Source organism: Hypanus sabinus, chromosome 6 (genome assembly GCF_030144855.1).
Source record: "Hypanus sabinus isolate sHypSab1 chromosome 6, sHypSab1.hap1, whole genome shotgun sequence".
In the NCBI taxonomy this organism is placed as follows: domain Eukaryota; kingdom Metazoa; phylum Chordata; class Chondrichthyes; order Myliobatiformes; family Dasyatidae; genus Hypanus; species Hypanus sabinus.
In genome coordinates this window covers 6,802,315-6,829,415 of record NC_082711.1, presented here as the reverse complement: position 1 = coordinate 6,829,415, position 27,101 = coordinate 6,802,315, and the positions used below count along the sequence as shown (strand labels likewise).

Genomic DNA, 27,101 nt, shown 5'->3' with positions numbered 1-27,101 from the left:
TGACCCGGACAGGCCCCTCAGTGACCGTATCCCACGGTGACCAAGACAGGCTCCTCAGTGACCGTACCCCACGGTGACCCGGACAGGCCCCTCAGTGACCGTACCCCACAGTGACCCGGACAGACTCCTCAGTGACCGTACCCCACAGTGACCCGGACAGACTCCTCAGTGACCGTACCCCACGGTGACCCGGACAGGCTCCTCAGTGACCGTACCCCACGGTGACCCGGACAGGCCCCTCAGTGACCGTACCCCGCGGTGACCCGGACAGGCCCCTCACTGACCGTACCCCGCGGTGACCCGGACAGGCCCCTCAGTGACCGTACCGCGCGGTGACCCGGACAGGCCCCTCACTGACCGTACCCCACAGTGACCCAGATAGGCTCCTCACTGACCGTACCTCACGGTGACCCGGACAGGCTCCTCACTGACCGTACCCCACAGTGACCCGGACAGGCTCCTCACTGTCCGTACCCCACAGTGACCCAGATAGGCTCCTCACTGACCGTACCCCACAGTGACCCGGACAGGCTCCTCACTGACCGTACCCCACGGTGACCCAGACAGGCTCCTCACTGACCGTACCCCACGGTGACCCGGACAGGCTCCTCACTGACCGTACCCCACGGTGACCCAGATAGGCTCCTCACTGACCGTACCCCACGGTGACCCAGACAGGCCCCTCAGTGACCGTACCCCACGGTGACCCGGACAGACTCCTCAGTGACCGTACCCCACGGTGACCCGGATAGGCTCCTCACTGACCGTACCCCACAGTGACCCGGACAGGCTCCTCACTGACCGTACCCCACGGTGACCCGGACAGGCCCCTCACTGACCGTACCCCACGGTGACCCGGACAGGCCCCTCACTGACCGTACCCCACGGTGACCCGGACAGGCCCCTCACTGACCATACCCCACGGTGACCCGGACAGGCTCCTCAGTGACCGTACCTCACGGTGACCCGGACAGGCTCCTCACTGACCGTATCCCACAGTGACCCAGATAGGCTCCTCACTGACCGTACCCCACGGTGACCCAGACAGGCCCCTCAGTGACCGTACCCCTCAGTGACCCGGACAGGCCCCTCACTGACCGTACCCCACAGAGACCCGGACAGGCTCCTCACTGACCGTACCTCACGGTGACCCAGACAGGCCCCTCAGTGACCGTACCCCTCAGTGACCCGGACAGGCCCCTCACTGACCGTACCCCACAGAGACCCGGACAGGCTCCTCACTGACCGTACCCCACAGTGACCCAGACAGGCCCCTCACTGACCGTACCCCACGGTGACCCGGACAGGCCCCTCAGTGACCGTACCCCACGGTGACCCGGACAGGCCCCTCAGTGACCGTACCCCACGGTGACCCGGACAGGCTCCTCACTGACCGTACCCCACAGTGACCCAGACAGGCTCCTCACTGACCGTACCCCACGGTGACCCGGACAGGCCCCTCACTGACCGTACCCCACGGTGACCCGGACAGGCTCCTCACTGACTGTACCCCACGGTGACCCGGACAGGCCCCTCACTGACCGTACCCCACGGTGACCCGGACAGACCCCTCACTGACCGTACCCCACGGTGACCCGGACAGGCTGTGGGGCCTACTTCCCCTTTTCCTAACTGAGACCATTCAGGAAGTAATCTGCCTTCTAGCTAGGCATCCTTCTCTTCCACCCGTCTTTTTATTCTGGCATCTTCTCTTTTCTTGTCCTGATGAAGGGTTTCAAAACGTTAACAGTTTATTCCCTTTCCTAGAAGCGGCCTGGCCTGCTGAGTTTCTCCATGTACCTATCCAAACTTCTCTTAAATGTTGCATCAAACTCACAGCTACCACCTCCGCTGACAGCTCATCACACACTCTCACCACCCTCTGAGTAAGGAACTCCTCACCTTTCACCCTTAACCCATGACCTGTAGTGTCTCACCCAACCTCAAGCCTGCTTGCATTTACCGTCTCTGTACCCCTCATCATTTTGTATACCTCAATTAAATTTTCCCTCGTTCTTCGACGCTCCAGGGAATAAAGTCCTAACCTGTTGAACCTATGGGTCAGGTCAATCCCGAGCAGAACTCGGCGATGGGTAGCTGATGGCTAATGGGTGCCACAGCAGTTGGCCTGCCACTGCTGCAGCTTGAGTTCAGTTCTGGTGTCCTCTGTGTGGTATGAGAGGGTTTTCTCCTCCCGTGTACCAGTTAGTTGGCTGATTGGTCATTGTAAATTGTCCCGTAGTTCGGCTCGGGTCAGATCGGGCTGCTGGGCAGCATGGCTCAAAATGCTGCAAGGGCCTATTCCCAGCTCTATCCCCTGGAGTATAGTCACCTCTTTCTAATGATTATTTAGCGATACAGTGCAGAACAGAACATCGAGCCACACCGTCCTGCTACACACTGTTTTAACCCCAGCCTAATCACAGGACGGTGTTCAAGGACCAGTTCGCCTACTAACCGGTGTGTCTTTGGACTGTGGGAGGAAACGCACGCAGTCACGGGGAGGGCCTACAGAGGCCGCTGGAATTAAGCTCTGAACTCCAACACCCCAAGCTGGGATAGGGTCGTACCAACTGCACTGTTACCATGCTGAAGTACAATACAATACAGGAAAAAAATCTTAAGTTACAATTATAAATATATTATTAAAAAAATAAATGCGTAGTGCAAAAAGAACAAAAATAGTGAGGTGTACTTGGGTATATTGTCCGCTCAGAAATCTGCTGGCGGAGGGAAGTAGTATCATATTGTCAAGTGTACAGCACTGAAACAGGCCCTTCAGCCCATCTTGTCTGTGCCGAACCTTTTAAACTGCCTATTCCCATTGACATGTACCAGGACCAGAGGCCTCCGTATCCCTACCATCCATGTACCTATCCAAACCTCTCTTTCACATTGAGATTGAGCTCATATGCACCACTTCCACTGGCAGCTCGTTCCACACTCTCACCACCCTCCGAGTGAAGAAGTTTCCCCTCATGTTTCCCTTAGACTTCTCACCTTCCACCTTTAACCCATGACCTCTAGTTGTAGTTCGGAGGGAGCTCCCCTCCCCTCTTTTGTTCCCTCCCCCTCCCCTTCTATTCCCTCACCCTCCCCCTTCTATTCCCTCACCCTCCCCTCTTCTCACTTGACTATCACCTCCCACTGGCGTCCTCCTTCCCATTCTCCTATGTTCCACTCTCGTCTCCTATCAGATTCCTTGTTCTTCAGCCCTTCCCCTTTCCCACCCAGCTGGCTTCAGCCATCACCTTCCGGCCGGCCTCCTTCCCTTCCCCCACCTTTTTATTTTCCCCCTTCCATTCCAGTCTTGACAGGGGACTCAGCCTGAAAAGTCATCTGTTCGTTTCCATAAACGCTGCCTGACTGCTGAGCTCCTCCAGCATTTTGTACGTGTTGAGGTGGATTTCCAGTGTCTGCAGAATCTCTTGTGTTTAGGATGTACAGAGACTCCTTGTAGACAGCGAAGGAATTGAACTCTGATGACGCCCTGAGCTGTAATAGTATTGCACCAACCACTACGCTCGTGGTGCCCATGGTTTCTGCTCTGTGAATGCCTCTGCATGTCTATATTTAGAACTATAGGTTAATCTGTAACCAGCATCTTGCTCAGGCTAAGCAGAGGGAAGTTGGGGAGGAATTGGGGAAGTAACTACAATTTATTTTGAACATACTGAGAGTTTGAGAAGTTTTAATAACCAAAGGCAGCTTGGTTTTCTTGTACATGAGTCATTGAAAGTTGAATGTGCTGGAAGGGGTAAGAGGTCCTACGCAGAGGGTGGAGGGTAGGCAAGAGGCTGAAGTAATTTCTAGGTTACTTCTGGTGCCATGTGCTGGTCAGGGCAGGAGCAGGATGATAGTGCAGATGAATCAGTGGCTGAGGAGAGTTCTGATAGAGAGGCATAGGTCGAGTGGACAGACTGTATCTCTTTCCCAGAGTTGAAATGTCGAGGACATGCAATTAAGATGGAGTGGGTAATTTCAAAGGAGATGTGAGGGGCAAGTTGTTTTTACACAGAGAGTGGTGGGTGTCTAGAATGCACTGTCTGGGTGGTGGAGGAGGTAGATACATCAGGGACTTTTAAGAGATGTTTAGTTAGGCACAAGAACGTGAGGGAGATGGAAGGATGGGGACATTGTGTAGGCAGAAGGGATTAATTAGCTATTTCATTACATATATGATAGGTTTGCCGCAATGCTATGGGCTGAAGGGCTGCTCTCTGCAGAGCTCTGTCTGTGAGACCACCGTGGGCTTTGTGCCTGCGGGCTCCGTGTGATTTGCCCCGCTGTGTGATGAACTGAGGCGGTGGGGCCTGCTCCAGGCTTCGTGCCTGCGGGCTCCGTGTGATTTGCCCTGCTGTGTGATGAACTGAGGCTGTGGGGCCTGCTCCAGGCTTCGTGCCTGCGGGCTCCGTGTGATTTGCCCTGCTGTGTGATGAACTGAGGCTGTGGGGCCTGCTCCAGGCTTCGTGCCTGCGGGCTCCGTGTGATTTGCCCTGCTGTGTGATGAACTGAGGCTGTGGGGCCTGCTCCAGGCTTCGTGCCTGCGGGCTCCGTGTGATGAACTGAGGCTGTGGGGCCTGCTCCAGGCTTCGTGTCTGTGGGATACGTGTGATTTGCCCTGCTGTGTGATGAACTGAGGCTGTGGGGCCTGCTCCAGGCTTTGTGCCTGCGGGCTCTGTGTGATTTGCCCTGCTGTGTGATGAACTGAGGCTGTGGGGCCTGCTCCAGGCTTCGTGCCTGCGGGCTCCATTTTGTTCTGAATGCTGTTGCTTGCTTTTACTGGTTCTATGAATTGTGTGTTTTTCTGTCTCTGCGCATTGGGTGTTGGTCTTTTTTTTAAAAAGCGAGGTATGTGGTAACACATGCGTAGTTTTGAACATGGAGACCTTTCCTATCCAAATGTCTTGGAGTCATACAGAATGAAAGTCCTTTCAGCCCACCTGGCCCCTGCTGACTGAGATTCCCATTGAAGATAGTCTCGTTTATCCTTGTTTGGCCGACGTCACTCTAATGCACTCTAACCCTTTCCTATCCATGGACCTGTCAAAATGTTGTTTAAAGCATTGTGACTTTTTTTTTACACCAAGTGGCGGGTGCATGGAATGCCCTGCCAGGGGTGGCGGCAGAGGCAGATGTAAAAAATATTTCAGAGACTCTTGGGTCGGGAAATGGGTGGGAGAAAAATGGAGGGTTATGTAGAACGGAAGGATTGGATTGATCTTGGAGTAGGTTATTGTGGGCCGAAGGGCCTGTTAGTTTCTACATTATATCAGCTTGTTCCATACACTACCACCCTCCATCTGGAGAAACTTAACAAAACATAAACTGATTAGAACAGGAATAAAAAGGTGTCATCTTGTAATTATATATGGCTTTAGCAACATCCCATCAGGAGTATTGTGTTAAACAGGAATTCCCAACCTGAGGTCCACGATCTCCTCAGTTAATGGTATTAAAAAAGGTTGGGAGCCTCTCTCAGCGCACACACACACACACACACACACACACACACACACACACAACACTGGAGGAACTCAGCAGGCCAGACAGCATCTGTGGAAGAGAGAATAATCGATGTTTTAAGCTGAGACCCTTCATCAGGACTGGAAAAACAAGGCTGAGGTGTCAAAGTGAGAATGTGTGGGGGGGGGGGGGGAAGAAGAGAAAAACACAAGGTGACGATGGGTGAACACGAGGAAATCTGCAGATGCTGGAAATTCAAACAACAACACACACAAAATGCTGGTGGAACAAAGCAGGCCAGGCAGCATCTATAGGGAGAAGCACTGTCGACGTTTTGGGCCGAGACCCTTCGTCAGGACTAACCGAAAGGAAAGATCGGCAGCAGGCCAGTCGAGCACACACACTCTTGTGTCTACAAAGCCACACTGTTGTAGCCCGTGCAGAATGTGGCCTGGCATTGTCCTGCTGAAATAAGCATGGACGTCCCGGGTAGAGACGTCGCCTTGATGGCAACATATGTCTCTCTGAAATCCTAATGTACGCCTCAGAGTCAATGGTACCTTCACATACATGCAACGCACCCATGCCGTGGGCACAGATGCACCCCCATACCATCACAGATACTGGCTTTTGCATCTTTCGCTGATAACAATCAGGGTGTTTGTTTTCATCTTTGGCACGGAGAACTCGACGTCCGTTTTTTCCGAAAACTAGCTGAAATGTGGACTCACCTGACCACAGCACACGGTTCCATAGTCTTTTGCTCCATCTGAGATGAGCTCGGGCCCAGAGAACTTGCCGGTGTTTCTGTATGGCTTCCTCCTTGCGTAATACAGTTTCAAGTTGCATTTCTGGATGCAGTGACGGACTGTGTTAAGTGGCAAAGGTTTTCCAAAGTTCTCCTGAGCCCAGGTGGCTATAATTGTCACAGTAGTATGACGGTTTCTTAGGCAGTGCCGCCTGAGGGCTCAAAGATCACGCGCATTCAACAGTGGTTTCCGACCTTGCCCCTTATGCACTGAGATGTCTCTGAATTCTCTGAATCTTTTCACAATATTATGTACTGTAGATGTTGAAAGATCTAAATTCTCTGCAATCTTGCATTGGGAAATGTTCCTTTTGAACTGACTAACAATTCTCACGAATTTTGGCACAAAGGGGTGAGCCACGACCCATCCTTGCTTGCAAAGACTGAGCCATTGACGAACGCTACTTTTATACCCAGTCATGATACCCCACCTGCTACCAATTAGCCTGCTTAATGTGGAGTCTTCCAAACCGGTGCTACTTGAATATTCTGTGCACTTTTCAATCTTATTTTAACTCTGTCCCAACTTTTGTTGAGTGTGTTGCAGCCATCAAATTCTAAATTTGTGTATATTTACAAAATACAATTAAGTTGGTCAGTAAAACAATTGAAAATCTTTTCTTTGTACTTTTGTCAGTTAAATAAAGGTTCATGTGAATTAACATGACAGATTTTTGTTTTTATTGCATTTTGGAAATGTTGCGTACCCCGTAACTGGATCACTTACCAGCAAAGATAGAGAGGTCCGTTGAAGTCTGATGGTACTATTTTTAAAAGTCTTTATTTATAAAGGGGCACAAAAATAAGATTAATACAAACATTCGGATAATATACGTCGTCACTACTCAATCTAAAAGCGCGGGTATAATAATAACCATCAATAAGAAACAGCTCGATCGTTTGTCTAGGGGATAATATATTGTCCGATGGAAATATAAAAGTCTCTCAGTTCCTGCAGGCTTGAGCCTTTGGGGACTGCTGGGTTTTCACTTGTTGGAGAGAGAGAGATTTGTGAGAAAAGAAACTTGCCTGGGTCTTTTATGAAGCAAATCCGTTGAATCGGGGAAATTGGTTCCCCGTGGTGAGTTGTCGGTTCTGTGGTACCCGCCACTGGCTCCCAGGCGAGGGAACCAAACACACGTGGCTTCCCGCTAATACAGGATCATTAGCGTTTCTTCTGGTGCGTCTGAAGGGGTTGTATCCTTTTATACTTCCTCACGGGGTCTCAGATGTCAATCAGGTTGGGATGATGCAATCTCTCTCTCAACCAGCCCACTTTGCCCGAGGGCTTGCACGTAGCATAGTCCCCAATCCATAAAACGTGGTCTCCAGGAGACAATGGTCAATGCCGCGTTATTTTGCATCGCAGAGGAACGAGGCATCCGGCACGTCTCTCTCCCATTTCCTGGGTCTACTGACCCCCCCCCCCCACTAGTGCTCTTGCGATTCTCATAAAGGAGGGGGCTGCGGGCATAACAGAAAATATTCCAACTTTTCTGGAAATGGGGTTTGTACTTTGGGTCTCACTGATATACAGGAGGCCACACCAGGAGAACCGGGTACAGTAGATGAACACAACAGGTTCACAGGTACAGTGTCGCCTCACCTGGAAGGACTGTTCCAGGCACCTCCTGCTGTGAACTGGCAGCTTTGTTCTCAAATACAGTGGTCTCTGTCTGGTTAGTGCAGGACTGTTACACACAAGCCTTTTCTTATAAAAGTCTAGCTGTCCTTTGATTTAATTAGCTGCTCTTCCATTTCATAACTGCTGAAGATGCTTGTGTTTGTAATTATAAAGCTTTAAAAATCTGTGTGATGTTGGAGTTTCATAGGTTAGGTGTTCAGTAACCTGGGGAGACACTTGGCCTAATTCTACTCCTGTGTCTTGTGGAATCTCTGCTTGTCGAGCTGTGCTGTATACAGGTGGTCGCATGTGGGATCTGATACACGAGCAATGGGGCTTTCCAGGAGAGGGTCCCGCGTGGCTGGTTGTGGGAGGTGGGTGATCTGGCTGTGTTGTCCCCTCTCCCCACTGTCCCCTGCAGCTTTCTCCGTGGCCCCGATTCCGGGCACCCGCCACTTTCTGTGTGAAACGGCTTGCCCCGCACATCTATATACTGCTCTTCTTAAATGCACGTTCTGTAGTTGCTACCCTGGGAGAAAGACACTAGCTTGATACTGCCTGTAATTTTATAACCTCGACCAGGCTCAAAGTAAGCTTATTATCCACATACATATGTCTAACTTCAAAGTAGAATTTATTACCAGAGTACATGCATATAACCACATCCACCCCTGAGGTTCTTTTACCCAAGGGCATACTTAGCAAGTCTGTGGAACAATAACTATAGACATCAGGGACTGTTAACTGTCATCAATCTCTGCAAATGCAAATATAAATAAATAGCCAAAAATAACAAGCATGAATTAACATGCTGTTAACATCCTGTCAGCCTAACATCAGTAGTGGGGAAGATGTTAGAGTCCATTATTAAAGATGAAATAGTGGCATATCTAAATAGCAGTGATAGGATTGGGCCGAGCCAGCATGGATTTACCAAGGGCAAATCATGCTTGACTAATCTATTGGAGTTTTTCGAGGATGTAACCAGGAAGTTAGACAAGGGAGATCCAGTGGATGTAGTGTACCTTGATTTTCAGAAGGCATTTGATAAAGTCCCACATAAGAGATTGGTGGGTAAAATCAGAGCTCATGGCATTGGGGAGAAGATATTGACATGGATAGAGAACTGGTTGGCAGATAGAAAGCAAAGGGTAACGGTGAATGGGTGTTTCTCGGAATGGCAGGTGGTGACTAGTGGGGTGCCACAGGGCTCGGTATTGGGACCACAGCTGTTTACGATTTACATCAACGATTTAGATGAAGGCATTGAGAATAACATCAGCAAGTTTGCTGATGATACTAAGCTGGGTGGTAGTGTGACATGTGATGAGGATGTTAGGAGAATTCAGGGTGACTTGGATAGGCTGGGTGAGTGGGCAGATACTTGGCAGATGACGTTTAATGTGAATGAGTGTGAGGTTATCCACTATGGGAGTAAGAACAGGAAGGCAGATTATTATCTGAACGGAGTAGAGTTAGGTAAGGGAGAAATACAAAGAGATCTAGGAGTCCTTGTTCATCAGTCACTGAAGGTGAATGAGCAAGTGCAGCAGGCAGTGAAGAAGGCTAATGGAATGTTGGCCTTTATTACAAAGGGAATTGAGTACAAGAGCAAGGAAATCCTCTTGCATTTGTACAGAGCCCTGGTGAGACCCCACCTGGAGTATTGTGTACAGTTTTGGTCTCCAGGGTTAAGGAAGGACATCCTGGCTGTAGAGGAAGTGCAGCATAAATTCACAAGGTTAATTCCTGGGATGTCTGGACTGTCTTACGCAGAGAGGTTAGAGAGACTGGGCTTGTACACGCTGGAATTAAGGAGATTGAGAGGGGATCTGATTGCAACATATAAGATTATTAAGGGATTGGACAAGAGGCAGGAGATATGTTCCAGATGCTGGGAGAGTCCAGTACCAGAGGGCATGGTTTAAGAATAAGGGGTAGGTCATTTAGGACAGAGTTAAGGAAAAACTTCTTCTCCCAGAGAGTTGTGGGGGTCTGGAATGCACTGCCTCAGAAGGCAGTGGAGGCCAATTCTCTGGATGCTTTCAAGAAGGAGCTAGATAGGTATCTTATGGATAGGGGAATCAAAGGATATGGGGACAAGGCAGGAACCGGGTATTGATAGTAGTTGATCAGCCATGATCTCAGAATTGTGGAGCAGGCTCGAAGGGCCAAATGGTCTACTTCTGCACCTATTGTCTATAACTAGAGTCTTTAAATTAATGTAGTTATCCCCTTTTGTTCAGGAGCCTGATGGTTGGGGGGGTGGGTGTGGTAGCTGTTCTTAAACCTCTGGTGCAAGTCGAGAGGCTCCTGTACCTTCTACCCGATGGCAGCAGTGAGAAAAGAGCCTGGCCTGGGTGGTGAGGGTCTCTGATGGTGGATGCTGCTTTTCAACAGCAATGTTTCATGTCGATGTGCTCAATGATGGGAGGGTTTACCCGTGATGTACTGGGCCAAATCCATTAGCTTTTGTAGGATTTTCCACTCAAAGACATTGGTGTTCCTGTACCAGGCCGTACTGTACCATACAGGAAAGTAATAGAAATACAATAAACTTATGAAAAGTTAGAAATAACAAGTGCTGACAAACCACCCATGTGTAAAAGGCAAATCGTGCAAATTGTAGAGTCCTTATAAGTAAGTCTATAGATTGTGTTAATCAGCTCAGAGTTGAGGTGAGTGAGGTGGTTCAAGATCCTGATGGTTGAAGGGTAACAACTGTTCTTGAACCTGGTAGTGTGGGACCTCCTTCCCAATGGTGGCAAGAAGAGGAGAGCGTGGCCTAGTCGGCCAGGTTACCCCTTCAGCCTCCGATGCACCAAAGAAAACAACCCAGGTTTGTCCAGCCTCTCTCCTCATAGCGAATACTCTCTAAATCAGGCAGCATCCTGGGAGTTTAAGCGATATTTACACAGGCTGGGAAAGGAGGGATATGGACTGTATGCAGGGGAGGTACCTCATGGGGCAAGCCTTCTTCCACTAGCCCATCAGTGCAATTATGAGGCATTGGTCAGATCCACGGAGCACTGTGAGTGCGTTTGGGTCTCTTGTTTTTATTTACTTTTTGAGATACAGTTGGGCCACGCCACCCAGCAACTGCTGATTTAACCCTAGCTTAGTCACGGTACAGTTTACAATGAACAATTAACCTACCAACTGGTACATCTTGGACTGTGGGAGGAAACCGGAGCACCCGGAGGAAACCCACACAGTCACAGGGAGAATGTACAAACTCTTTACAAACATTGGCGGGAATTGAACCCAGGTCACTGGTACTGTGAAGCGTTGTCAAGGAAGGTTTGTCTAAGAAAGGTTGTGCTGAGGTTAGAGAGGGTCCAGAGACATTCCAAGAGAATGGTCCTGGGAATGAACGGGTTAAGGCATGGGGCGCATTTGTTGGATCTGGGCCTGTACTCTGGAGTTTAGAATTGGGGAGGGTGGGAATCTCATTGAAACCTATTGAATATTGAAAGGTCAAGATAGAGTGGACATGAAAAGGATGTTTCCTATAGTGGAGGAGTCTAGGACCAGAGGGCACAGTCTTGGAATAAAAGGACGTCTTAGAACAGAATTAGGAGGAATTTCTTTAGCCAGAGCATGGTGAATTTTTGTAATTCATTGCCAGAGTCAGTTGTGGAGGCCAAGTTACTGGGTGCATTTAAAGCAGAGGTTGATAGGTTCTTGATTAGTCAGGGTGTCAAAGGTTATGGGGAGAAGGCAGGTGAATGGGGTTGAGAGGGATAATGAATCAGCCACGATGGGCTAAATGGCCTAATTCTACTCCTGTGTCTTATGGAATCTCTGCTTGTCGAGCTGTGCTGTATACAGGTGTCCCCCATTTTTCGAACATTCGCTTTACGACAACTTGCTGTGACGAAAGGCCTTCATTAGTACCTGTTTTTGCTAACCAGGGGATTTTTGCTTTTACGAAAAAAAGACTTCCGCTTTGTACGTGTGTTTACCCCGAGAAAGACTACCATGACTGTGAAGCCTTGTGCGGGCAGATGTTTGCGTATGTGTGTACGTGTGTATGCATGTATGTGCGTAGGTGTGTACCTGTACATGCATGTACGTCCCGATTTCCTCCCCCCCCCCCCCAAATCGATTTTGGCTTGCTGTCTTCCCGATATTAATAAGTGAAACTACACCGTATCTACAATATTTCTACTTTATATAGGGTGTATGTTTATCAGATCATTCCTGCTTTTACTATATGCTAGTATTATTTTAGGTTTTATGTGTTATTTGGTTTGATTTGGTAGGTTTTTTTTGGGTCTGGGAATGCTCAAAAATTTTTCCCATATAAATTAATGGTAATTGCTTCTTCGCTTTACGCCATTTCAGTTTACAGTCAGTTTCATAGGAACGCTGTACCCTCGGATTGTGGGGGAAACCTGTATGCGGTGGTTGCTATATAAATGTGGGACCTGACGCATAGGCAATGGGGCTTTCCAGAAGAGGGTCCTGCGTGGCTGGTTGTTGGAGGTTGTGATCTGACTCTGTTTATCCCTGTGTTGTCCCCTCTCCTCACCGTCCCCTGCAGATTTCTCCGTGGCCCTGATTGACGCTGCCTCCGACAAGGATGAGAGGGTACGGCAGGAGATCGCCCAGGCCCTGCGGGTGTTGGGGGGCCGACACCCCACCCTAGTCCTGCTCACCTGTCATGACTACCTCAGCAAGCATCCGAAGGTAAGGGAGGGGTGGGGGCAGTGTCATCGAAATTAGAATCGGGTGTATCAGGAATGAGAGGGTTAACATATGAGGAATGTTTAACCGCTCTTGGACTGTACTCCTTGGAGTTTAGAAGAATGAGGGGGGGACCTCATAGAAACATTTCGGATGTTGAAAGGCATGGACAGAGTGGATGTGGCAAAGTTGTTTCCATGGCGGGGGAGTCTAGTACGAGAGGACATGACTTGAGGATTGCAGGACGCCCATTCAGAACAGAGATACGAAAAATATTTTTCAGCCAGAGGGTGGTGAATCTATGGAATTTGTTGCCCCGGGCGGCAGTGGAGGCCAAGTCATTGGGTGTATTTAAGGCAGAGATTGATAGGCATCTGAGTAGTCGGGGCATCAAAGGTTATGGTGAGAAGGCGGGGGAATGGGATTAAAGGGGAGATTGGATCACCTCATGATGAAATGGTGTAGCAAACTCGATGGGCCGAATGGCCGACTTCTGCTCCTTTATCTTATGGTCTTATTATGGTATTATCACTGACGTATGTTGTTGTTTTGAGGCAACAGTACCATGCAAAATATATTTTGAAAAATAGTGCAAAAAGTGGGCAAAATTAGTGAGGTTGTGATCATTGTCCATTTGTGAATCAGATGGCGGTGGGAACAGAGCGGTTCCTTCAGCCTCTGGTACCTCCTCCCTGACGGTTGTAATGGGAAGAGGGCATGGCCTGGGTGGTGAGGGTCCTTCGAGATGGATGGCAGCTTCTCGAGTCACGGACTTTTGAAGACATCCCTTAATGGAGCTGACTGAGTTCACAACTCTCTGCTTTTTCCGACCCCCTCCATATTAGACAGAAATAACCGGTTAGGGTGCTCCCCACTGTACATCTGCAGAAATCTCCTCGAGTCTATGGAGACGTAACAACCGTCTCGGTGGGGGTAGATGAATGAGGGGCTTTGGGAACCCTTTTGCCAGCCACCCTCCACCAATGGCAAGATTATAGAAGAAGGATTATGCCATTTGGCCCATCAAGTCTGCACTGTCTTTCATCTCCATGCAGCCGATTACTAATCAACAACCTATCAGTCTCTACCGTAGTTCAGGGCCTGTTTCTGTTCTGCAGATGATTTTAAAATGGAGATAATTAAGTTGGATGATCAGTCATTTTCCTGGGATAGGGGAGGTTAGCATGAGAGCATATAGGTTTAAAGCCATAAGGCATAAGTGCAAAATTAGGCCATTCAGCCCGTCGAGTCTGCCCCACCATTCCATCATGGCTGATTAGTTATCCCTCTCAACACTGTACTCCTCCTTTTCCCTGTAACCCCCGACACCCTGACAAAGGAAGAACCTATCAACTTCCACCTTAATCTTCACAGCCGTCTGTGGCAATGAATTCCACAGATTCACCACCCTCTGACTAAAGAAATTGCTCCTCATCTCTGCTTTAAATGGACGTCCCTCTATTCTGAGGCTGTGTGATTATGATCAGGGCAAACTGGCTTTGCGGCCTGCAGCCAGTGAACAACGCTGTGTGAACTGAGCATTCCTAGACTGTTTCGAGGACTCTGTGCTTTGATGTTTTATCTTCTATATGTTATTTGCCATTGGCGTTATTTGTTTTTTTTGCGTTTTGGGTGTTTGGTGTTTCTTTGGTTCAGGGCTGTCTATGGGAAATCTGATTTATAAGGGACTCGAGGGCGAGTGTTCTTTTTCCAAAGAGTGTGGTCCGTATATGAAATGAGCTGCCAGAAAAAGTGGTTGAGGCAGGTAAAATTATAACATTTAATAGATAGTTGGGGAAGGTGTGTGGATGGGAAGAGTTTAGAATAGGGGTTCCGAGGCCCACGTACCCCTCAGTAAATGGTAGGGGTCCATGGCATAAAAATGGTTGTGAGCCTCTGGTTTAAAGGGATCCCCGCCAAACACAGGTTAAGTGAGATTAACTCGGGTAGGTAGAACGACATGGTAGCGGATCAGTTTGCATTACGCTTTACAGCGCCAGCAGTTGGAAGGTCAGGTTTCAATTCCCGCTGCTGTCTGTAAGAAGCTTTGATGTTTTTCCTGTGATCATGTGGGTTTCCTCTGCATGCTCCGGTTTCCTCCCACATTCCAAAGATGTATGGTTGGAATTAGAAAGTTGTGGCACTGGAAGCATGGCGACACTTGTGGGCTGCCCCCAGCACACCCTCGGACTCTGTTGGCCATTGACACAAACAGTGCATCTGACTGTATGATTGATGGGCACACATTTAAGGTGAGGGGGTAATTTCAAAGGAGATGTGAGGGGCAAATTATTTTACACAGAGTGAGTGGTGGGTGTCTGGAATGTGCTGTATGGGGTGGTGGTAGAGGCAGATATATTAGGGATTTCTAAGAGCTGTTTAGCTAGACGTGGGAAGTGTGAGGGAAATGGAAGGATAGAGACCGTGTGGCAGAAGAGATTTGTTTAGTTGTGCATTTGATTACTAACTGGTTCAGCACAACATTGTGGGCTGAAGGGCCTGTTCCTGTGCTGTACTGGTCTGTGTTCTAATGTACATGTGACAAATAAAACTAAGCTTGGTCAGTACAGATGAGTTGGGCTGATGGGCTTTTTTCTGCGCTGCATAACTCCGTGATCCACAAGAAAGTTTGGGTCCATCCCTCCTCCACCCTCATGTTTTGAATCTCTGCCCACCCAAACATCACCACTCCTGGGCTTGGCGTCTCACATCTGCCTGGTCTGTCTCTAGCTGGTCCAGCTTCACCGCATCGTTATCCTGAACGACATGGAGGCCATCGTCAAAGAGACCATAGATCAGTTGGACCAGCCCTTGGCCAGGAAGATCATCTCGCTCGCCTCAGAGGAGATGACCCGATCTAAGGTATGAGTGTCTGTTAGCGTTAATTTCTTGTCATGTGTACCGAGCTATCACAGTCAGGTTCATTATCATTGATGTATCTCACAAAATTTTAAACACAAGAGGTTCTGCGGATGCTGGAAATGTGGACCAACACACACAAAATGCTGGAAGAACTCTACAGGTCAGACAGTATCTGTGAACATGAATAAACTGTTGATGTTTCAGGCCAAAACCTTTCATCAAGACTGAAAAGAAAGGGGGAAGATGCCAGAATAAGAAGGTGGGGGTGGGGAAGGAGAATAGCTGGAAGGTGATGGGTGAAGAGCACACCATCAGAGAGTTGGAGGGTCACAGAGGGGCAGAGCACACCATCCGAGAGTCGGAGGGTCACAGAGGGGCAGAGAACACCATCCGAGAGTCGGAGGGTCACAGAGGGGCAGTGTGAGCGAGGGTTTGACTGATCCTTCGTCAAAGAGAAGACTTAAATTTCTTCAGGGTAGGCAAACCTTGAAGAGGGTGTTTTGCAACAGCAGGACAGTGCAATACAGAAGACATTACTGTAGGTTACAATAAGAAATGTTAAAAATAATGCAGTGAACTGTGACCTCTGCTCTTTGTGATTTTATAAATGACTTGGATAAGGAAGTGGAACGGTGGGAGTGCAGATGACGTGAAGGTTTGTGGAGATGTAGATAGTTAGCATAAATATTGGATTCTGATAATTTAATCCAAGCTTCTTTCAGAAGTCAGGAAAAAGGCACAAAACGTGTTGCTTCATGATCATTTAATTATGCGTTGAAAGAACAAAGAGTTACAAATGAACAATGATAGAGATGTAATTGAAGAGCGGGAAATTCAAAAAGATCATGTCCAGCATGGAGCAAGTCTTTTTATTACACTTGGATCTGAAAACTGTTCAAATTTGTAGATAAGAGTTAAATAATTCGACACCAAGAGAAGCTTCCAGAACCATATCAGTGTAACCACCATGGGACGTATTAAACAGCTCACGACATATGTGAGTGACGATAGACCTGACTCTGATATGGGTCTCTGTTGTGGACTGAGAGTTGGAAGGGGACAGGGAGAGGGGAGTCATGGTTGGGAAAAGGGGAATGGAGAGGGGAAGAGAACTGGTAGAGAGACATTCTGTAATGATCAATAAACCAATTGTTTGGAAGCAAATGACCTTTCCTGTTGTTTCAGGGGTGGGTATGTCTGCACATGCACCACCCCCCGGAACTTCTCTCCCACCTGTCTCTTATCCCTCCTGCTTCACTCCACCCTCACCACTCCCAACATCCTTTACTTCACCAGATTTACCAACTTGCTCTCCGCTCCATGTTGACAAATACAGTACAGTGCAGATGTCTTAGACACTATATGTGTGTGTAGGTTTATATATATATGTGCTTAATCTTTTGCAATACTATACATACTGTGAGGACTAGGAAGCATACTAAGCAGTTAGAAAGTGTACTAGGCAGCTACTTGTATACAGGTAATGATATAAAATACAAGCAGATAATTTTCATTGTTAAGGTGCGAGGAGAATATCAATTAAACATCAAACCCAACACAGGTTACAAAAGATCACTGAAATGATGCAGAGCAATGTTAGATAGAGACCAGAGGGGCGAGAGGGTGAGGGGTGAGGATGGATACTCTGTGCAGTGGTGTGGGTCAGTGGGAATGCGAGTTAAAGGGGGAGGGTGTGAGGGTGGGTGGAAGGGGTGAGGCAGGAGGGTGGTTTGTCCAATGGAGACATGATGGGTGGGGGTTTGCCCTGTGGAGGGATGAAGGGGGAGTGGGTGTGTTGCCCCGCAGAGGAGGGGAGAGGTGGGTGGGAAGGGGAGTGGCTGGGAAGGAGACGTGAGGGAGCGGAGGAGGTTGTGAGAATGAGTGTGAAAGTGTGGGAGTTTTGTCCCGCGGATGGAGTGAGTGTGTAGTCATTGAGTGTGAGGGTTGGGCTGGAGACGAGGGGGGAGGTTGGAAGAGTGAGTGGGGTGGGTGAAAATGCTGACCAGTCCCCTCTCTGTGTTCAGGAAGTGGTTCCTGAGTGGCAGGCCTCGGCCAGCCGGCTGCTGGTGGCCCTGGGCTGCAGGTTCATCAACGAGGTGATGGAGGAAGTTCTGCACAAGTTCCAGCCCGGAGTTCTGCCCCACCCCTATGTGGTGCACACTCTGGGCAGCCTGTCCACCGCCAACGGTAAGGCCACGTTCCCCTCCTCACCTCCTCCCCACCACTGTCACACTCTTGCTCCCGAGTTTCCAGTGTGGTGGTTTGCGAAATGTTTTACGGCATCACTGCTCGGGGTTCAATTCCCGCCACTGTCTGTCAGGAGTTTGTTCGTTCTCCCCGTAACCATGTGGGCTTTCTGCGGGTGCTTCAGTAAAGATGTAGCGGATAGTTGTTAATTGTTTCGGGATAAGGACGGGATTAAATGGGGGGTGCTGTGCGGCGTGATTCACTGTACCGGAAGTGCCAGTTCGGTGCTGTGTCCCAATAAATAAATAAGTTATACTCCTGTTTCGACCCGGGGTTAGGCCAACCATTGTTAGGCCACAGACTGGTACCATTGTTAGGCCAAGGACCGGCAACAGTGTTAGGCCAAGAACCGGCACCAGTGTTAGGCCACGGACCGGCACCAGTGTTAGGCCACGGACCGGCACCAGTGTTAGGCCAAGGACCGGCGTCATCGTTAGGCCACGGACCGGCATCATCGTTAGGCCACGGACCGGCACCAGTGTTAGGCCAAGGACCGGCGTCATCGTTAGGCCACGGACCGGCATCATCGTTAGGCCACGGACCGGCACCAGTGTTAGGCCAAGGACCGGCGTCATCGTTAGGCCACGGACCGGCATCATCGTTAGGCCACGGACCGGCGTCATCGTTAGGCCACGGACCGGTACCAGTGTTAGGCCACGGACTGGTACCGTCAAGCAGAGAGTCCGTGGGCCCCAGGTTTGAGTGAACCCCAGCCCAGAACAGGCCTTTCCAGCCCTTCTTGCTGCACCACCCAAAAACCCCTTCTGCTCCTCTGGGATGGGAATTAAATGACCTCCCTGCTCACCCAACATCTCCTTCAATATTCGGTCGTCTGCTAGGTTTGTTTTAGTTCTGAAAACACTGACTGCTCTTTCTCTCTCCTCTGCACGGTCCATACAAAGACATCTGACTGTGTGCTGACCTGTTGTTTGATTCCTAGTGTACGGCATGGTGCCCTTCCTGACTGCCATCCTGGGAACGATGCTGCCCATGCTGGGAATGGCAAAGCAAGACTCCATGAAATTGGTCTTCACCATTGGTGAGTGATGGGACAGGCCATAGGGCATTTCCCTCAGGGTGTGACTCTGGGAGAGGGTAATGGGACAGTGTATAGGGCATTTCCCTCAGGGTCTGACATTGGAATTGTGTAATGGGACTGTGTTTGGGCCATTTAGCTGAGGGTCTGACCCGGGAGAGTGTAATGGGATGGTGTGGAGGGAGCTTCATTCTGTGTCAAACCCCAGGAGTGTGTGGTCGGACGGTGTAGAGGGCATTTCCCCCAGGGTTTGACCCCAGGAGTGTGTAATGAGACAGTGTATGGGGCATTTCCCTCAGGGTCTGACCCTGGAAGTGGGTAGTGGGACAGTGCATAGGGGATTTCCTTCAGAGTCAGACACTGGGATTGTGTAATGGGACAGTGTTTAGGGCATTTACCTCTGTGACTGATCCTAAGTGTTCATGATGGAATGATGTAGAGGGAGCTTCACTGTGTGTCTGACCCCAGGAGTGTCTGATGGGAAGGGGTGGAGGGAGTTTCACTGTGTGCCTAACCCAGAGAATGTGTGATGGGACAGTACAGAGGGGACATGGGGATGGGTAAGCAGGACGTGCTGTCTCAGAGAAGGGTTGTTCATCCTTTCCCCATTGCAAGTCTTGTCCTGGTGATCTATGGCCCCCACCAATGCCTTTCTTCCTGACTCACCCCCTGGTAGCCCTGGGCCACTTCAGCGAGAGCATCCTGGAGTACTTGGCAAACCTGGACAAGGCTCCAGACCCGACAGTGAGGAAAGATGCCTTCTCTTCAGAGATCTACACTTCCTACGATGTGCTCTTCAACTTCTGGCTACAGACCAAAGACCCCAAGGTGAGAATTGAACTAATGAAGTAAATAATCATAGGAAATCGTTAAAGTTTATCATCATCTGACGGTACATATGACGGTACACCAAACGAAATACTCTTCTTCCAGACCATCAAAGGTTCCTCGTACGTTAACCCTTTCTTTCCAGAATCATTCTCATGAACCTCCTCTGGGCCCTCCACTCTCTTCCCTCCCACTTAGCTCTCCATTTGTCTTCCACTCTTTTGCTCTCTCTATCTGTTGGTTGTCTGGCATTTCTGATGATGATGTAACCTGTGCGGGAGAAGTTTTATAGTAAAAAAGCTTTTGCACTGTGACAGTTCCTCTCTCTCGGCCTCAAAAATCTTGGTCCAGTGGTACGAAAAATCATCAAACCACAGATATGTCACCGTATACTGTGGGATTCATTTTCCTGTGGGCAGACTCAATAAATCTATTAACAAAGTCAGTGAAAGTCCTGTCCAACTGGGCATCCAACCAAAGTGTAGAAGACAACAAGCTGTGCAAATGCAAAAGAAAGAAATAATAATAATAAATAAATAAGCAATAAATATCACAAGCAGGATGACGGGAAGCCTGTGAGAGAGTTTCTGAGGTAGAAAAGCCATTGCAGTGGTGGAGTTCCGCTCTCTCGATCTCGGACGTCCGGGTGCTGTGACATGAACAAGCGTCATGAACTGGGGTCTTCCTTGGTTGCAGTGGGTGACCATGACATCTTCTGAGCCTTGTCGTGCCCTTCGCTCTCCACGGAGAATTGGATCTCACTGTAGATCTCATCTGCTCTGTCCTACCTGACTTCAGTGCCACATTCTTGTGAATCTTCTCTGCACTCTTCCAACCTTATTTACATCTTTCCTGTAGGTAGCTGACCAAAACTCCATATTGGGCTTCTTCAGCATCTTGCATAACGTCCCATCTCCTGCACTCAGTACATAGATTTATAAGGGCCAATGTTCCAGAAGCTTTCTTTACGACCCTGTCTACCTGAGTCTGGAATCTGGATCTTGAATTTCATCTCCTTTCTGATGTGAAGCTGCTGCTTCGAAGCGTACGCAGCACTCGAGGGAGTGTAAGTGTCAACGGACGAGGGTCTGTAGAGAACAGGATTCTCTGGGTGGATTGCTGATAGAGCCAGTATGGACTCGATGGTACCTGAATTGCCTCTTGCACTCTCATCTGTGATTCTGTGCGTACCTGTCCTTGCTCTGTCTGCAGTGATGTTGTGGAGTTATATGGTGCACTAACAGACCCTTTGGGCCAACTGGTCCATTCCAACCAAGTTGCTATGCATTGTCTGAGTTTGGCCCATACCCCTCCAAACTGTTCATGGGCATAGAACAGAAACAGGCCCTTTGGCCCATCTAGTCCATGCTGAACTATTAATATGCCTAGACCATCGACCTGCACCCAGATCATCGCCCTCTATACCTCTCCCATCTATGTACCCGTCCAGACTTCTCTTAAATGCTGAAATCAGCCCCGCATTCACCACTTCTACTGGCAGCTCATTCCACACTCTCACCACCCTCTGAGTGAAGAAGTTCCCTCCATTTCCCATTAAACATTTCACACTTCCTGTCCAAATGCCTTTCAGATGTTGTTGGTGTTCAGTCCTGACCAACGATGGAGCCCACCCAGCAACTTCCAATTCCCTGTGTTCGGCCCACATCCGTCCACACCCGTCCCTGCCCGTGCTTAGGTGTTTCTTAAATGATACTGATCCACCTGTCTCAACCACTTCCTCTGGCGCCTCATTCCATATGCCTTCCATCCCCTGTATGAAAATGTTGTCACTTCAATCTCTCCTCTCTCACCTTCAGCTTGTGGCCCTGTGGTTCTTGATTCATCAGCCCTGAGAAGCGGAGTGTGTCCGTTCACCCTATCTCTGTCCCTCATGATTTAATCCACCTTGGTAAGATCAGCCCTTGGCCTCCTGCACTCCAATGAAAGAAGTCCCAATGTGGAGCCTCTCTCCATAATTCAGTCTGTCAAGCCCTGGAGCATCTTCATAAATCTGCTCTGCACACTTTTCCTCTCCTGTAGTAGGGTGGGGTTGACAGAGTTTACTGGCCGAAAGGTTGAGATGGTTCCCTAACCTCTCCCCACCCTGTGCATTTGCCTCTCCAGCTGCGGACCAGTGTGGTGGAGGCAGTCGGTCAGATGTCCCACCTGATGCCTCACGACAAACTGGAGGAACAGCTTCCCAAGCTGATTCCTGGGATCCTCGGCCTATACCGCAAGCATTCCGACTATTTCCACATCACTCAGGTAAGTGCCGGACTGGATCTGCTACCTCCTCAAGTTCTCCAACCCTGACCTGGGTCACCCCCTTTTCTCGATACCCTTCTCCCACCCGCTACTCCTGACCACCAGCAAAACCTCCACCTCGTCCTGCCCAAGCACAACCCCATCCAATACCAAGACATGCCCTCCTTCAATTCGCATTCTCCCTCTCACATTGTTCCCCTGACCATCACTATCTTCTTGTCCTGTCAAACCCCAATCCTGCCCAACTGCAGGTCACTCCTCCAATTCCCATTCTCCCATCTGCTATCCCTGACCACCCGCTAAACCTTCACCTGCTCCTGTCCAAGCCCAAACCTTCCCAACACCAGGTCCCTCTCTTCTTCTCCTCTTACCACCCACTTCTGACCACCACCTCCTCCATCTTCCTCCCTCCCCACCCATCCTAGATCTTCTCATCCCCCCCACTTCCTTCCCAATCCCACCCCCTTCCACCATGTCATTGCCTCTCTGGTTTTCTCCCCTCCCTCCCTAACGCCCACTCTGACCTCCTCCAGACCTTCCTTGGTAACCCTAAACCCCTGCTAACAACATATTACCCTTACTGAAATCCCCTTCTACCAGTCCCTCTCCTACACCCCCCCCCACCCTCTCCTGAGGACCACAATCCTTTGTCCTGTCCAACCCCAATCTTCCCCAACTGCAGGTCATCCCACCTCCAGCTCCTCTTTCCCTCCCACAAAGTCCAGACCTACTCCAGCTGCAACCTCTCCCAACACCAGGTCACTCCAGCTCCTCTCCCACCCACTGCCCTTCTACTGCTTCCAACATGAGATCACCCCTTCCAGTTCTCCCTCTTCCCTCACTGCTGCTCATCCTGCCTCCACCCGCCCATCTTCTCCAACTCCATCAGATCACCCCTCCTCCTCATAGCCCTCCTTGCTCCCTGGCCAGGTTTCCTGCAGTAGCCACGCTTTTCCAAACCCGATAGAGTGGACGTGGAGAGGACGTTTCCTACGGTGGGAGAGTCCAGGACCAGAGGGCACAGCCTCAGAATAGAGGGATGTCCCTTTAGAGCGGAGATGAGGGAATTCTTTAGCTAGAAGATAGCGAATCTGTGGAATTCACTGCCACAGACGGCTGTGGAGGCCAAGTCATTAAATGTATTAAAGCAGAGGTTGCTAGGTTCTTGGTTAGTCAGGGCGTCAAAGGTTACAGGGAGAAAGAAGGACAGTGGTGTTGAGCCATGATTGAATGACGGAGCAGACTCGATGGGACGAATGGGCTAATTCTGCTCCAATGCCTAGTGGTCACATCTCCCTTTCCAGCAATACTATTAGAGAGAAAGAGGCTTGTGGGCCTCTGTGTTGACCCTTGCCAACGTGCTTAAAGAAGTTTAAAGGTTAATTTTATTCAGGATTGTCGGGGTAGGGGCGGAGGTGACGGCATGGGGAAGGGGAGGCATATGTGGGAGGGGGGAGGTGACAGAATGGGAAGGAGGTTGTGGGGAGGTAGGACGGGTAGATGATGTGAACAGGGGTTGCGGGGGACAGAGAGGAAGTGGACAAGAGGAGAGGGGAGGGGGCAGGTGACGGTGATTGCGGGTGGAGAGCGATGTAGAAAGAGGCAGCAGTGTGGGTGGGGACGAGGTGTCGGGGTGTGGGAGGAGAAGGTTGGCAGTGGGGATGTGCGGGGCTGGAGGAGCAATGGTGCAGACTGGAGGTGGGAGGGAGGGGATGGGCAGAATGGTGAGATGAATGTGTGGGATTTTCTCAATTGGTCCCTCCCACCCTAATGTTCTCTCGCTGTGTGTTTGCCTCACAGAGCCTGTGCCACGTGCTGGACTCCGCGGTGGAGATGGGCAGCCGCCTGCTGGAGACGCAGATCGACACCCTCCTCAACGCACTGCACCCCCAGGTAAGGGAAGGGCTGTTGTGGGTGGAGCGCAAGGGTGGAGAACAGTAACGAGGGGGGGTTAACTTTTTCAGGTTGAGTTGGTGGTAAGGAAGACAAAAGCAAGAGGATTCAAATATAAAAGCTAGGCTGTATGTTGAGATTTTATAATCCATAAAACCATAAGATATAGAAGCATTATTCGGCCATTTGGCCCATCGAGTCTACTCTGTCATTTCATCATGGCCGATCCAATTTTCCTCTCAGCTCCAATCTCCTGCCTTCTCCCTTTATCCCTTCATGCCCTGACCAATCAAAAATCTATCAACCTCTGCCTTAAATATATGTGTAGTTTCTGCAGCAGAGGCAGGCAGAGGATGAGAATCACCGTTAGCATCACGGTTAGAAACGGGAGGCAACAACCACAACTCGGACCGTGATGAGTGGAGAGACATGATTGCCCACGCCGTTCCCACAACTGCCTGTGGCAATGAATTCCACAGATTCACCACTCTCTGGCTAAAGAAATTCCTCCTCATTTCTGTCCTAAAAGGACACCCCTCTATTCTGCAGCTGTGTCCTTTGGTCTTAGTCTCTCCCACCATAGGAAACATCCTCTCCACATCCATTCTATCAAGGCCTTTCACCATTCAATGGGTTTCAATGAGGTCACCCCTCATTCTTCTGAATTCTAGTGAATACAGACCCAGAGCCATCAAACACTCAATATGACAAGCCTTTCAATCCCAGAATCAGGAATGCTAACACAGACCCCTGTGTAACACCACTAGTCACTGGCAGCCAGCCAGAAAAGGCTCCCTTTACTCCCATTCTTTGCCTCCTGCCAATCAGCCACTGCTTTATCCATGCTAGAATCTTTCCTGTAATACTGTGAGCCCATAGCTTGTTAAACAGCCTCAAAAGCACCTTGTCAAAAGCCTTCTGAAAGTCTAAATGCACAACATCAACCGATTCACCTTTGACTTTCCTGCTTGTTACTTCTTCAAAGAATTCCAACAGATTTATCAACCAAGATTTTCCCTTGAGGAAATCATGCTGACTACAGCCTATTTTATCATGTGCCTTCAAATACCCTCAGACCTCATCCTTAATTATCGACTCCACCATCTTCCCAATCACTGAGATCAGACTAACTGGCCGATAGTTTCATTTCCTCTACCTCTCTCCCTTCTTGAAGAGTGGAGTGACATTTGCAATTTTCCAGTCTTTTGGAACCATTCCAGGATCTGGTGATTCTTGAAAGATCATTGCCAATGCCTCCACAATTTCTTCACCCAACCCTTTCAGAACACTGGGGAATTCACCATCTGGTCCAGGTGACTTATCTACCGTCAGACCTTTCAGTTTCCCAAGAACCTTCTCTTTAGTTATGGTAATTTCACACACTTCATGTTCCCTGACACCTGGAACTTCCACCATACTGTTACTGTCTTCCACAGTGAAGACTGATGCAAAATACTTATTCAGATCATTTGCCTTTTCATTGTCCCCCATTACTAGCTCTCCAACATAATTTTCCGGTGGCCCAATATGCACTCTCACCTCTCTTTTACACTTTACGTCTCTAAATAAACTTTTGGTATCCTCTTTAATATTATTAGCTAGCTCAATTTCACGTTCCATCTTAATGACTTTTTTAGTTAATTTCTGTTGTTTTTTAAAAGCTTCCTAATCCTCTAATTTCCCACTAATTTTTGCCCTCTCTTTGGCTTATATGTTGGCTTTGACTCTCTTGTTAGCCGTGTTTGTGTCATCTTTCCTTTAGAATACTTATTCCTCTTTGGGATGTATACATCATGTGCCTTCCGAATTGCTTCCAGAAATTCCCACCAGTGCTGCTCTTCTGTCATCCCTGTCGGTGTTCTTTTCCAATCAATTCTGGCCAACTCCTCTCTCTCGTCTCTCTCATTCCCTTTACTCCGCTGTAATACTGATGCATCTGACTTTAACTTCTCCTTAGAGAAGTTCAGGGTGAATTTGATATTATTATGATCACTTGCCCCTAAGGGTTGTTTTACCTTAAACTCTCTAATCAATTCTGGTTCATTGCACAACACCCAATCCAGAATAGCTGAACCCCCATTGGGCTCAATCACAAGCTGCTCTATAAAACCATTTCGCAGGCACTCTACAAATTCCCCTCCTGTAACCCAGCACCCACCTGATTTCCCCCAATCTATCTGCGTATTGAAATCCCCCATGACATTGCCCTTTTGGCGTGCATTTTCCATCCACACGTTTTGAGTTTGCATTGATCAGACTGCATTTGAAGTACTGTGAGCAGTTACAGGGCCACGGGAAAAGTTTTGCTGCCACGGGAGAGAGTTCAACGGAGGTTCACAAGGAATGAAAGGGTTAACCTACGAGGCGTGTTTGATGCGCCTGGGCCTGTACTGATTGGCGTTTAGGAGGATGGGGGAGGGGGATCTCAAATGAAACCTATGGAAATTTGAAAGGTCTGGATAGAGTGGATGTGGAGAGGATGTGTTACTCAGGATATTCGGCATCTGCAGAATCTCTGGTGTGTTAATACAGGTCCATAGTTCCTTGAAAGGTAGGTAGAGTGGTAAAGAAAGCATTTGGCATATTGCCCTTCATAAATCAGGGCATTGAGTACAGCAGTTGGGATAATATTTTAAAGTTTTAAAGTGTTGGTCAGAGTATTGTGTTCAGTTCTGGTCACCTACCTACAGGAAAGATGTCAATAAGATTGAAAGAGTACAGAGAAGGATCACAAGGGTGTTGCTGGGACTTGAGGCCTGAGTTGTAGGGAAAGGTTGAATAAGTTAGGACTTTATTCCCTGGAGTGTAGGAGAATGAGGGGAGATTTGATAGAGGTATAGATAGAGTAAATGCAAGCAGGCTTTTCCACTGGGGTCATGTGAGACGCGAACTAGAGGTCATAGTTAAGGGTGAAAGGTGAAATATTGAGGGGGAACTTCTCCACTCAGAGGGTGGTGAGAGCTACCAGTGGAAGTGGTGGATGCAGGTTCAATGAGAAGTTTGGATGTGCATGGATAGGGGTATGGGCCAGGTGTGGGTCAATGGGACTAATCACAATAACAATTTGGCTCGTGTTATATGTGCTGAAGGGCCTGTTTCTATGCAGGTTCAATCCCAGTTTCACCTGGAGTCGCAGAGAGAGCATTCTCTCTGATTCCGGGGAAGTCAGGATTGAACCTGCGACTCTGGGGCAGAGAAGCAGCAGCTCTACCTCCTGTGGCAATATTCCGCCCTCGTTCTATAACTCTATGATGCGTCTTGTCTCCCCTCCACAGATTTGCACTCCCTTGGAGTACACCAATCACCTGGCTGTCAAGAACCACAATGAAGTCCTTCGCTGTTTCACTGTCCTGGGTAAGAGAATTCTTCAGTGGTTGTCCCCT

At 49.1% G+C, this 27,101-nt stretch overlaps 1 protein-coding gene across 4 annotated transcripts in view; it reads left to right on the top strand.

Annotated features, from left to right (window-relative positions):
* The window catches only part of mroh1 (maestro heat-like repeat family member 1), a 170,424-nt gene that overhangs the window by 19,978 nt on the left and 123,345 nt on the right, over positions 1-27,101 (top strand). For all 4 annotated transcript variants that reach the window (XR_009512556.1, XM_059971605.1, XM_059971608.1 and 1 more), the window contains exons 3-10: positions 12,445-12,590; positions 15,318-15,449; positions 17,474-17,636; positions 18,637-18,735; positions 19,409-19,560; positions 21,685-21,825; positions 23,626-23,718; positions 26,994-27,072. Coding sequence is in view for 3 of the 4 variants with exons in the window: in XM_059971605.1 (XP_059827588.1) it covers positions 12,445-12,590; positions 15,318-15,449; positions 17,474-17,636; positions 18,637-18,735; positions 19,409-19,560; positions 21,685-21,825; positions 23,626-23,718; positions 26,994-27,072 (1,005 nt within the window). In the remaining variant the exon portion in view is untranslated. The remainder of the gene's footprint in view (positions 1-12,444; positions 12,591-15,317; positions 15,450-17,473; positions 17,637-18,636; positions 18,736-19,408; positions 19,561-21,684; positions 21,826-23,625; positions 23,719-26,993; positions 27,073-27,101) is intronic.